At 41.8% G+C, this 12,565-nt stretch overlaps 2 protein-coding genes across 2 annotated transcripts; one reads left to right on the forward strand and one right to left on the reverse strand.

Annotated features, from left to right (window-relative positions):
• The first annotated feature begins 5,795 nt into the window (after positions 1-5,795).
• B0H65DRAFT_468066 (methylene-fatty-acyl-phospholipid synthase) lies at positions 5,796-7,071 on the forward strand. Its single transcript, XM_062826941.1, has 4 exons — positions 5,796-6,103; positions 6,175-6,214; positions 6,268-6,284; positions 6,358-7,071. The coding sequence occupies exons 1-4, from the start codon at positions 6,034-6,036 to the stop codon at positions 6,873-6,875; spliced, it is 645 nt and encodes a 214-aa protein (XP_062680160.1). The 5' UTR covers positions 5,796-6,033; the 3' UTR covers positions 6,876-7,071.
• Positions 7,072-8,251: 1,180 nt separating this feature from the next.
• On the reverse strand, positions 8,252-8,854 carry B0H65DRAFT_468075 (uncharacterized protein). Its single transcript, XM_062826942.1, has one exon. It carries the CDS (start codon positions 8,721-8,723, stop codon positions 8,478-8,480), a length of 246 nt encoding a protein of 81 aa, XP_062680161.1. The 5' UTR covers positions 8,724-8,854; the 3' UTR covers positions 8,252-8,477.
• Positions 8,855-12,565: the final 3,711 nt, after the last annotated feature.

Here is a 12,565-nt window from a genome sequence, read left to right on the forward strand (position 1 = left end):
AAACGGACGAAGGACGAAAAGGGAAAAGAGCTCTTCTCAATCGCGGAGGGGTAGCTTCTGAAGGAGTGGATCCTATTGGCCCTACGGCCGGGGTTTGGAGCGCTCTTACAGGCCGACGGACGCTGTCAGCAAGCGACGGACCCACAATTGTGCGCTAAAACGGCCACTAAGGCGCGACACCTGTGATATTATAGGTAATAATCGATATGGGGTTCGACGTGGCTTGATTGTGTATATGTGTGTGAGACTGGCTCTACAAACTCGAAGCTCTGGCATCTGGATAAATCCCGCATATCCCAGCCCAACTAGGCACGTACATACCCAATAGATCCCTTAGCCTCTAACATACCCTCTTAGATCTAGTGTACAAACTACGTTAGATCTACCTAAATATAACCTAAAATACCCTAAAATTCTCCTAAAACTGGCTAGAAATAATACTGTTCCTAAATTATTTCTTCGTTATAGTAACTTTTAAACTTTTATTTGTAAGAATCTTATCTTATTATATTTATTGTTATATTTACTAATTCGTTACCCGAATCCTCCTCTATAAAGTCCTTTATACTTTTCGGGCGGCCTATAACGATATTTTTACTACTAAATTCTCGTAATTAAATCTATAGCTATTATAATTCTACGAGCTTTAATTGTTCTATAGATTTTAAATATATTGCGGGAAGGAGGCTCTTAGTGAAGTTATTTATAATTTATTCCTTAGTTAGTATATAGATTACATTTATTAGCTTCTTTTTTTACGCTTACTTTAACTAGTATTTATATATATCGACGTATTTAAATTTGGTTACGAACCGAATTCCCTCTTTTATAATAAATTGTATTGTTTATTTATTATTATAGCCTATAAGTATAGGTTCTTAATTTTCGAACCCTAGGGTAAATTTGTTAAACAGATGATAAGTATAGATAGCCTCTTTAATTCTCTAGTTAAGGGATAGTAGTCTAGCCTTTGTAGATAAGGTTGTGATTGTGTTTTGTTTGTTAGCTTATTAGTTAATTGTAGCGCCTAGAAGTTTGAATATAAACGCTTATAACCTCTTTCGATTATAAGAATTATTTATAAATAAGGAATTAATTATAATATAAAAGTCCTAGCGGTCTTTGTTATTTAATTAAAGGGCGTAGTTTTAAATTATAAGAAGGTAGAGTAGTATGCGATTTATAGCTATTTGATGTATGAGATTAGGATTTGAATTAAATTAAATAAATTTAGAGATTGGAAAAGCTATGTTTAATTATGATATAATAATAATATAGAGAATCGAACCGATTTTGATTTAATATGTATAAATTTCGTACGGGGTTATATTATTTTAGTAAAGTAAGAGTTTTTTTCAAGTTATAGGCGTAGAATATAGTTTTTTAGTACGTTTAACCTTCTTTATAATCTTTTAAATATAGTTATATTATAATAATTAAATTAATTTCTTTTTTCGGATTCGAATAATTTTGATGCTTAGAAATTATTTTAGTGGCTCTTTATTTGTTAATTAGTATTTTTTCTCTATAGTAGCTATTATTTTTTGATTGTGGCGATTTCTTTGTCCTTGTGTTTGCAAGCTATAATAATGTTGTCGATGTAGAACAAGAAGAATACGTTATTTTTAATTAGGATATTAGGTTCTATAGGGAGAGGGTTTATATTTGTAATTATAAGGATTTTAGTAAATTATTATTATTAAAGGAGGGGACAATTCTATAAATTATATAATATATATAGTAGTTAGAATATTTAGCTTTTCTTAGTGTATTTAGGAGGAATTTTTATAAATATTATTTTATTAAATATAGTATTGATAAAAACGTTTTTTACTTTATATTAGGTCAAACTAAAGTTAAAGTAAGTGGCTTTAATTATTAGGATACGGAACGATTTAATTGCTAGAGTCGCTACGTACGTTTTATGTAGGTTATTTTTGGATTATTATCCTTATGTATAACAAGGCGCGCTTTATATTTAAAGAACTGGCTGTCTTGGTCGAATTTATATGTATATACTTATATTGAACCGAATAGTTTATTATTTCCCACTTCTTCGATATTAATTTACTTCTAGGACTTCTTATCTTTATACTTATTTAGGTGTTCTTTCTTTGTAATTTTAAATAGTTCCTTAATGGAGTGAGAATTAAAATTACTATAGTATTTTAGAAGAGATGGAAATTTAATTTAATAGAGGGTCTTTAATATGCTCTTTACTTTATAGCGGTTGATAATATCCTTTATTATTTTTAATTTAGAACTATAATTGGAATTAGTATCGATATCCTTCTCTCCTACTTATTCTAGGAAGGTTTGGTTTATAACTTTGTTTCCCTAAAGGTTTATAAGTCGACTACCCTTTATAAATACGAACGACGCGGCCTAATAAAGGTATTAATTTATAGTTAGCTATAATTCTTTATTGGAACGAGAGAAGTTGGTTATTAGAAACGCGGTTGGATTATTAGGAGGCGTAGGGAGATAGCCCTCTTTTTTATCTTTCGAATTTAAGATTGTATTTTAGAAGTCCGATGGCGATTATACGGGTAGTAATAGTAAGGGCTCTAAAGGCTTTTACAGTATTTTTAGACCTAGTGGTATTTTTAATACTTATGGGACCTTTAAAAACCTAGATTAAGTTTGTATTTTTAAAGACACTAATTCTTCCTTTTCCCTTAGTATATTCTTAGTTTTGGTAGGAAAGTCTTAGATAACGGGGCTAAGAATTCTGTTACTTACGGTGGGTATAATTTCGATTTATAGGATGTTTATTGATATGATATTTATTTAATAAAAGTCTTTTAACTATATAGCTAGTTCTTTAAGGGAGATATTAAAGGTATTATAGATTTCTTTAACGTTATTATTAGAGAAGACTTCGTTTTTATTAAATACGACGTTTTGTATAATAATAATACAGTTAGTATAGGGATTCTAGATCTTATAAATATTTGTTAATTGGTATCCAATTAGATAATCGACCTAGGTACGGTCTTTAAATTTTATTAATTTATTCTATTCTTTTATAGTTTCTATTATAAGAGTAAAAGGTTTACAATTATATATTTTAAAGTATGTGATAGTAAGAAAGGGGTCTAATTGAGAAACGATATTGTTTTTGAATTAGTAGTACGTTTCGAATCGGTTTTGGGGAGATTTTTAATAATATTCCGCTTTAGGGGTTAAGTTATATAAATATATAATTACTCTAGTAATTCTTATCTATAATTCGTAAGGAAAATTTGTATGTAATTATATTATTATACCTTTAGTTTTAATTATACCCCCTGAACGTTCTACGCCGCCGTTTTGAATTTACATATAAGGCGTTGAGGGTTTAATATTGGTTCCCTTAGTAGCAAATTAAGTAGTAATCTTCTTATTATTAATTATTTTATTATTATATTTGATTACCCGAAGTACGATTTAATATTGAATTTGTAGCTTTATATAGAGGGATTCTAAATATGTAATAATAGATTCAGTTCTTTATTGTTTAACTAATATATTTAAACGAATTTATATTATTGGTTAACGATTATTATTAAATTTAAGTATTTTAACCCCCTATTTTTATTTTTTTATAAAAGAAGAAGTCAATGGCTAATTGTAGTTTAAGGCCTTCTAAGTAGTTATAAGCTTCTCTACGTATTTAGCGTTTTAATTTAGTCTTAGTATATAGTTTGTAGTGTATTATATCCGGTCTTTTAAATTGTACGCTATATTTTTACTATATTAGTTCAATTAAAATTTCGGGTCTTAGGTAGCGAAATCGAAGATACTAGCGAAGGGGTTTATTTTTTTAGGGCTTTTGTTTAATATAATTTGTGTATTATATAGTAAAAGAAGGTTCATTCATGTTATTTTGTAGAGAGATATATTTTAAAATAAATTACTTGTATTTAGAATAGATATAATAAATAAGGGAGTTTGTAAGGTGGGAATATAAGTAGTTATTTTTATAGTTCTAATAGATTTATTTATTTTCGAATTATTTTAAGGAGACGAGGTCATAAGTTATACCTGGTATTAGGATAACGTTAGGGAGTTAGAGCTTTCTATTTTTAACGTCGTTTTAAATTGTAATTGTAATAATATTATACCCCTCGATAGGAATCTGTTTATTTCTAATTTATATATAATTACTAATGTTTAATAGGGTAAGGTCTTTAAACTGATTAATTTTATTAAAGTTATATATTGTTATACTTAAATTAAAGATTATAAAGTTTTTTAGTAGGTATATAGTATTACGTTTTATTGTAGGTATTAAGAAATTACTCTTGCTTACCCGGCGTTTATAGAGTTAATTATTTTAATCTTCGTTATTCTATTACGTTCGTAAATAGTTGACGGCTTCTTTAAGTATTTTATCCTTCTTTAAGTTAGTAAATGTACGTTTCTTAATGATAAGATTTTCGACCTAGTCTTTATAGGCTAATTATAATTTGGCATAGTAATATTTATTTAAATTATAGCCTAACTATTTATAAAGTTTGTATAGGGATTGTTGTAGTTGTTTATTAGTTTGTAAGAATAAAGAGGAGGTATATTTATTTTGATTAGTATTTTTCTTAAATTTATTATTTGTATTTATAGCTTCTCCCTATCCCTTTACTTCTGGGCTAGGGTTTTATTCGTCGCTAGAAGCGCCCACTTTAATAGGCTTACTACTTAATATAGTTGCGAATATAATACCTTTAAATAGAAGGATGTAACTTTTTCCTTAAGTGGTATTCGCTATTATTACTTTACGAAAGTGCTTAGTTATAGTACGGAAAGAAATTTTAAAATAAGAATTCCTCTCAATCTCTTTATTATATTAAAATTAGTAATTATTTGCCTAAATAATATAAGGATTCGATTTTATAATTGTATAGAATTCTAGGGATTATAAGTTTAATTTATTTATTTTAATAATTCCTCTAATAATATAGAAGGCTATAGCCGCTTCCTAATAAAAAGTCTAATTATATTAATTATAATTAATTTTATTAGGAGGTTTAACGATATTAATAAATTTAGCCCAGGCGAACTTTTTTTATTTTATAGTCGTTAAAAGCAGTAGATTTGCTGAGATTATCGTACTAATCGTATAAATTAATATATTTGGTAAAATTAGTTTCCCAGTAGTTATTTCTAATAGTTTTAAATATTTAACGATTTAGTGTAGTTTTCTTAATACCTAGGTTAGAGAAGGTCTTGACCTCTATACGCTAGTCTGACTTTTTAATTATATAATTACGGTAGTCGCGCTTATAATAGAAGCCGTAAAGTTTAGCAATAATAAATAGGGTAGTTTCCTTGTCCTTTTTAATTTCCTTAATTTCTTTAGCGATAACTTCCCCTTAGTAGTTAGCGATATTAGGTTCTACTAGTTTAGTTAGTTAGGGAATGTGGTTGATTAAGTTAATATACTTTTAGAAATCTAGGTCTTGGGCTATAGAAATGAAGGTATCTTCCTAAGCCGGCCAATCCCTGGGGCCGTTGAGGGTAACGCTATTGATTTTAGTCATAGATATTATTGGCAATCGTTTAGTCAGTTGTCATTGTTAGCGATAGCTTCAATAATCAAATTAATGAAACTCTTAATTGTAATATTATAAGTAATAATCGATATGGGGTTCAACGTAGCTTGATTGTATATATGTGTAAAACTGGCTCTGTAGACTCGAAGCTCTGGCATTTGGATAAATCCCGTATATCCCAGCCCAGCTGGGCACGTGCACGCCCAGTGGATCCCCTGGCCTCTGACAACACCCGGGATAGCCTACAGCGAGCTGGAGAATTGTTGGGCATAACGTCATTGGATTGACACGTGAAACTCAACTCGACTTGCCCATGGAAACTTCCATTCCAGTCCCATCCATCCGATGCTTCCCATGCGGAGGGAGTCCCAACATTCTTTAAAGGCCACCATGTCTGTCCTCCAGCTTTTCTTTCCCTCTCGATCTCTTGACAGCCCAACCACCAACGAACCAACAAACCAGACGCACCTGTTTCGAACACCTCCCCCAAATCATCGCCAACATGCCTCTCGTCGCCAAAGGTGTCGCCGACCTGTTCAACTTTGTTGACTACAGCAAGCCGAGCCTCGCCCGTATGCGACTCCACCAACATTCACATGCCATTTTCTGTTCGCGATCTATCTTGCTAACCTCCTTGCGCCAGTCTCTGCTGCTGCCATTGTTTTTAACCCCATCTTCTGGAAGTGAGTATCTTGTGTCCTCGACCTGATCGCGACGTCAGCTAACCCCTCCCTAGCATCGTTGCCCGCAGAGGTTCGTCCGCGCAAACCCAACCATCCCAACGGCCCAACGGTCGATAACGAGACTCCCTAACACATATCCACAGAGCACCGCACCAAGTTCCTCACCCGCGCTTTCGGCGGCAATGCCCAGGTAGCCTGCTACTTCCTGGCCGCCACCATCTTCGGCCTCGGTCTTGTCCGCGACTTTCTCTACGAGCGCGCTCTCCGTGACCAGCCCTCCCACCCGCTCCTCGAGGGCACCAACGTCAAATACGCCGCCTATGCCCTTCTCGCTCTCGGCAACACCTTCGTCATCACCTCTACACTGCGCCTGGGCATCACCGGCACCTTCCTCGGTGACTACTTTGGCATTCTGATGGATGGCATCGTCACCGGCTTTCCATTCAACGTCACCAGCGCTCCCATGTACTACGGCTCCACCATGAGCTTCCTCGGCACCGCCCTTCTGTACGGCAAGCCCGCTGGTCTTCTTCTGACTGCCTGGGTCCTCTTTGTCTACATTGTCGCTATCCAGTTCGAGAACCCCTTCACTGCCGAGATCTATGCCAAACGCGACCGCGAGAAGGCCAAGGCTGCCGGTACCGGCAAGAAGGAGCTCTAAATCCGAGCAAACAAACAAATCTGCAAAGGAAGGCGGTCCCTGAGCTGTTGACTCAGTCTTGGGGATCGCCGTGCCCAGCCGAAAGGTTGGGCATGTGGGCATGACGTAGGTCCCTCCCCTCCCTCTCAGGCGTGGACAAACGGAACACCAGCTGACTCAACTTGTGTCAACAGGAAAATTATACATCGCCGGGCTACGTACGCATACAGTCAAGTTTGATGGTGATAGTCAAACTGGCCTAGGGTCAAGCGTAGCCTCCGCTCTCAACGAACGGCTATGGTGATTGTTATACTGGTGCGTGAAAAAAAGCAGCGGACGAACAATGTTAAATACCTGCCAAGATATCAAAGAGAAGGGTGATGATGATGATGATGAAAAGTGCGAGAAACAGGTGCGTCCGGTGCGTTGGCCATCAACTGGTTCCAATAGAGACCAAAATTGGTGTGGAAAGATATTTGAACATATTACACAGATGGATTTACATAAAACCAAATGATACGGCTTGATTCGATATGAGTCAGGTCTTTTCCCCTCTACTTGTTGTTCCTTCTGTTTGTTACATTATGGCTTCATGATTGCGGCCAGGGAGAAGAAACCCGTCATGCCTCAACAGCGAAATGACCCATGCCCTACTAATGTGTCTTACTTCATGGCCATGAGGGATAGGTATAAAACGGCCCATGAGCTGCCACATGATGGTCCTCCAAATTCATTACCTACCTGGTCAGGGAACCTGACTGGAAGTTTTTCTACATGGGCCCAGCCAATTTAGCCAGTTCTTGACATCATCCAAAAGCAGTCCAAGACTGTAAAAATGCTAGGCCACCATATCTAGTTCATCAGGACAGACTCTTTCTTGCCAACGAATATTTTTCTGTACATACTGATACCACCGATCCAATCATCCAAATGTGGATTTGACACCCTTCTCATCATCCTGTATATACGCACATCCAATACCACTACTTATCACGCCGTCGAAAGACAGACCAATGACCGCGTCCACGACATGACCGACATCTTCCACAATATCTTACACCATTTGTCTCTCGCCCCCGTCACCGTCTTCAAAACAAATACGACGATATCAAAATCAGAGCGGATAGGACCCTCCGCTTCCCGAGAATCTGCCCAGCGGCGGACTCAGACTGAGACAAGTGAAACTTCCCGGCTTATCCTGGAAGCAGGAAGCTGGCCGTCATCGACGGCTGCCTACCTCTGCTCAGAATCCAACGGTTGCGGTTGGAAGAAGAAGCCGACCTGGACCTAGGACCGCTGGCCTAAGGAGCTGGATTACATGCCCAGAACACTCAGAAGAAACCAAATGAAGTGAAGAGCGAAGTAAACTGGTCCTGGTCCTCGCTCGGACTGGCGACTGGACCGAAGACAATCGAGACTCGGCTTATTACTCTGCTTACTCTGCGACGGATGCCTCAAGCAAGCGTCCGTCAGTTTCCGTCCTCGGTACTTACCTCAGGAGACCTCAGGAGATGAACCTGTTGGTGACTCTCGGCGTCCAACAACCTCTCGGCGTGCGTCCATCGAACCTCTTAGCGTCAACGTCGCACCGGCACAGCAAGCTCCAGTTGCTGTGCCTCACCCTCAGGCCCAGCCCAGCGCCCGGCCGTCCAGGCCCTGTTCACCGTGACACCGGCCACGGAGACTGAGGAAGTACATAGAACGCATCATTAGCGAGGCTTTGCAAGCGTCTTCCACGCAGCGGACGTGCTGTACGCCGGAAACGGGCAGTGCAAGCGATACTCGCCCGACAGGAATGGTGTAGAGCAGCCAGGCGGTGCACCGCACGCGTTCTGGAAGGCGCCCCGCGGGCGCTATTGCCTGGCCCATCTTGGAAACCGTCTTAGTCTCGAAAGACAGGTGGATGGATATCCATGAGAAGGGGGTGTCGTCGTGCCGGGTGCACCGTCCGCGTTTAGAAGGCGGAGTCGGGGGGCCGCGCGCCCGCTCGTGCCTCGAACACCTGGGCAACGTGCAAGCCCAGTTTGGATCTCAAAGTAGAGATCCGGGAAGCTGGCGAGGATCTCTCCTTGTTGAGGGTATTGCTGGTCTAGCTGTCTTTGGCTTGGCTATTCTGGTACCTCAGGAAGGGATATGACGTCCTTAGAAAGTCAGGATAGATAACCCGCCCCCTAACTTACTACCTACTCTCAGATCCGGGCCGTCTTCTGACACTCTGCCTAAGGTACTCTGCCCGCTCTGCCTGAGATCCCATGAATGACTCACTGGATTAATAGAACCGGCTTATACAGGAGCGGGAGTAATACCCGACCCTAATCGCTCCTCCCGCGGCCAATGCACCGGCCACCGAGTCCTTAAAGCGTCTAGTTGGATCAAAGTATGCTGTTTTTCACATCACATCACATCGCATCACATCACAGCATCAACCCTAAAGACCTACCGAGCCGAGCCGAGCCGAGCCATGGCCGTCAACTTGTTCTCTATTGTTTCTCGAGAAAATGAAACCGCGGAGGTCGACCCGTCCCATGACAGGCCGCACCAGGGACCACCTCCTCCCCTCTACCTAGGAGCCAACGAAAAAAGGAGCGAACGAACCCCCTTTCGATCTCGACACGGAGTCTACGAGTCAACCAACCACTGCATATGAGCATGTGATAGCTGGCTGTCTTTCACCACCGGCTGTGCGATGAGCACCTGACTTTTGGGGTCCTGGAGAACACCCTTGGACTCATGAGCCTCTCGAGCCCTGCTTTTGACACCCTTTCCGATCCTGCTACTCTCCCTCTTCCTATCATCCCGGATGAGGAAAACATGATCTGTTCTTCCATTGCTCGGGTCTTCCCGGAGGTTGTAGTCTACCGCTCTTTAGGTCGTCAAATGCTCATCCACTGATACCTTTCTTTGTCGTTTCTGCCAAGCCTAGTGTTCCGCTGGTATCGTTTCAAGCGGAATACCTTCGTGCTCCATCAGCACTCGATACGCTTCTCGATGATCTTGGGAATCCCCCTTCATGAGCCCGCTCAAACAAGCTCGGCAAATTGAAGGAACCCGTGTCCATCTTGGCCCCGTAACGGAGTAACACTTTCACACATTCTACCCATGCCCTTAGGTGGTCACTTTAGACCACATCGCTCGGACCCTTGGCCATGATGAATTTCGTCCCGAAGATGGCTCATATTGCCCCGATTGCTCCCTCTCCAGCCGATATCCGGGCGGGAACAGGCGAGGAGGTATGATATTCGGGGTGATATGGATGTTTGCCGTTCTATTGTTGCTAAGGATAACGTCGTCCTGATATAGAGAATGGGCGTAACTGGACCTGAGATCACATTTTCATAGGACGACGAGAGTCTCTCGCGCCTCCTCTGAATGTTATGGGGCCCTTTCACGGGCGTTTTCGGTGGGGCTTTCCCGTTGTTCATAGTTCGCCATAGCCACGCGTTACCATGACATCGGTGTTGTTGCTGTCGGATCCATCATAAAAGGGAGGACTGGGTCTGTTGTTGTTGTTGTTGTTGTTGCTACCGTGGAATTAATTGTAGACGTGGAAACTGCCGTCGGACCAAGCGTGAATGGGGTGATTGGAGCCATTGTGCTTGTTACTGTCGACTCCGCGTTACCGGGGATTGCGATAACGAAAATGTTGGACACTAGAGGGCATCAGAGTATCAGCAACCTAATACACCAACAGCCAGGAGGAACTCGAGTAAACGGAATAAAGTAAAGGGTACAATAACTTACGCCAGGCTGTGAAAAGGGACTTTCCGCGCCGAATAGCTTTGGCGGCTTCTGCGACGCTGGTGGTGCTCTCTTAGGTATAGTGAAGGTCGCTGAGCTGGATACCGTTTGAGTAGTTGCGTCTTTGTTGGACTGGAAGGAGAAACTTACGGTTATCCCCTTAAGTGCGCGCACCCAGAAGGATATTTTGGCTCCTTCTTCATAGCCGAAAGTCACAATAGCCCCGCAGACCGTGCTGGTCCCTGATCGTCCTCACTGACATGCAGGCCGAGGCGAGGTGGTAACCTCAGATGGGGTACTGGGCCATGACTGGCGGTTGCGGTCGTCAGGACAGATTGTGGCTTAGATGAGGTGAACAGAGGTGACGCGTTGGAAGATAGGATGCCCTAACATTTGCGACTGTGCCAAAGGTGATCGTTTGGTGAGGACGGTGGGACTCCGAACTTGTCGAGTTGAAGTCGGTGCTGGGTCATCTGGTGCGCCGTTGTTGGTGGGTTTTGCTTGCCATCGGTGTTTGGTGGTAGTTCAGGCCATCGTACGGGGAACCAGATGGGTGAGAGAGATGCATAGTGGGAGGAAGAAAAAAAACGCGTGCCAGACCAGGACGAAATACTCCACAGTGGCTACCGAGGAGCACGTTGAGAATATGGCACAAGGTTTTGAAGAAGAGTTAGGTATGTACATAGCGCCCGTTCTAGGAAGGAGCTAATTGAGAAACCGTTTAAGACGAAGTGTTCCTTCCTCGGGTAGGAGATGTTGTCGAGTGTTCCTTCCTTAGGAAGAATGGAAAACTCTGCTGCTGCCGCTACTGGATATTTTACTTGCCCTCCTTGTTCTCTCTGATTTTGTTCCTCTTCTCTCAATGGTTGTCCGGGGGTCCCTACCTATCCATCAACCGACGCAATGGTTACGACGAGAGCAAAGGCGGCTATTGCAGCAGCAACAATCAACGTTGACGATAAGGACAACCAAACCACACCAAGCTACGAAGAGAGCGACAATGAGTTCAGCGAGGATGAGGACGACCAAGCGCCACCAAACTCAACGTTCGGAGCACGTTTTATTAGCAAAGCTTATAAAGCATATTGTGAATATGCCGGCAATCGCCCACTCCAACTCAAGGAACGACCAAGCCACATCAAGCTACGAAGGTAGCAGCGACGAGGTTAACGATAACCAGGACGACCAAGCGGCATCAAGCTACGAGGGTAGCGACAATGACCTTGACGATGACCAGGAGGAAGAGTGGAACCGGCAGAGAGAAGGCACCACGCTGTAGCGGCCTGGCCACTCCTTCCACCAATCTGTCACCAACTCTGAAACCTCCAACTTCACGTCACGCGGGCAGGCCGTGGAGCAGTCGTCCCGCCTCCAGTAGCAGTAGCAACAACAACAACAATCGTCCCGCCCCCAAAACTCCCAATGCCAACCCAACAAACCGCCGAAATCCGCGCTCTACTCGTAGCCATCGAGGCTACGATGCATTGCATCTTCTGGTCCATGAAGAGCAACAAAGTTTGGGGCTTCCACGATGCAGATGGCAAGGACCTTTGTCCTTGACCGAAGGATCACTACGAATACATCGGCATCAATAGATCAAACCCTCTACATTGGGCCATTGCAGGACTCAAGAGGAAGCTTCATGCCATTGATGGGGAGGAAGCTACAGAGAGAAAGGCAGCAATGCGTGCGGAAGGAACAGCATGGGCTACCTTAAGCAATCGCGAGAAAACAACAAAGCAACGAAGCGGTTCTTCTGCGAGCATTGCCAGTAGCAGGGGCAGAAGTCCGGGCAATAGCGGCGGCACGGGTCATAGTGACAATAGTAGCGACAACCGTCAGTCTGGTAGTAACACTGCTCCTTCCCCAAGGGCCTTTTCCTCTGAACAGGCCACATCGTGGAGTTGGGATGGAAGGAATCACTCGGCAGGGAAATAAGATGAAAGGACACGGTGTTTTCTCTGAGAAATCCG

The sequence above is a fragment of the Neurospora tetraspora genome (genome assembly GCF_033439725.1).
Source record: "Neurospora tetraspora strain CBS 560.94 chromosome Unknown B0H65scaffold_5, whole genome shotgun sequence".
NCBI classification, from domain to species: Eukaryota; Fungi; Ascomycota; class Sordariomycetes; order Sordariales; family Sordariaceae; genus Neurospora; species Neurospora tetraspora.

What these genes read in the sequence shown, in the direction of transcription:
- B0H65DRAFT_468066 (XM_062826941.1), top strand. Translation starts at nt 6,034, where the DNA reads ATGCCTCTCGTCGCCAAAGGTGTCGCCGACCTGTTCAACTTTGTTGAC. An exon ending in CAGCAAGCCGAGCCTCGCCC is followed by an intron (nt 6,104 to 6,174) that starts GTATGCGACTCC and finishes TCCTTGCGCCAG; the next exon opens with TCTCTGCTGCTGCCATTGTT.
- B0H65DRAFT_468075 (XM_062826942.1), bottom strand. Translation starts at nt 8,723, where the DNA reads ATGGGCCAGGCAATAGCGCCCGCGGGGCGCCTTCCAGAACGCGTGCGG.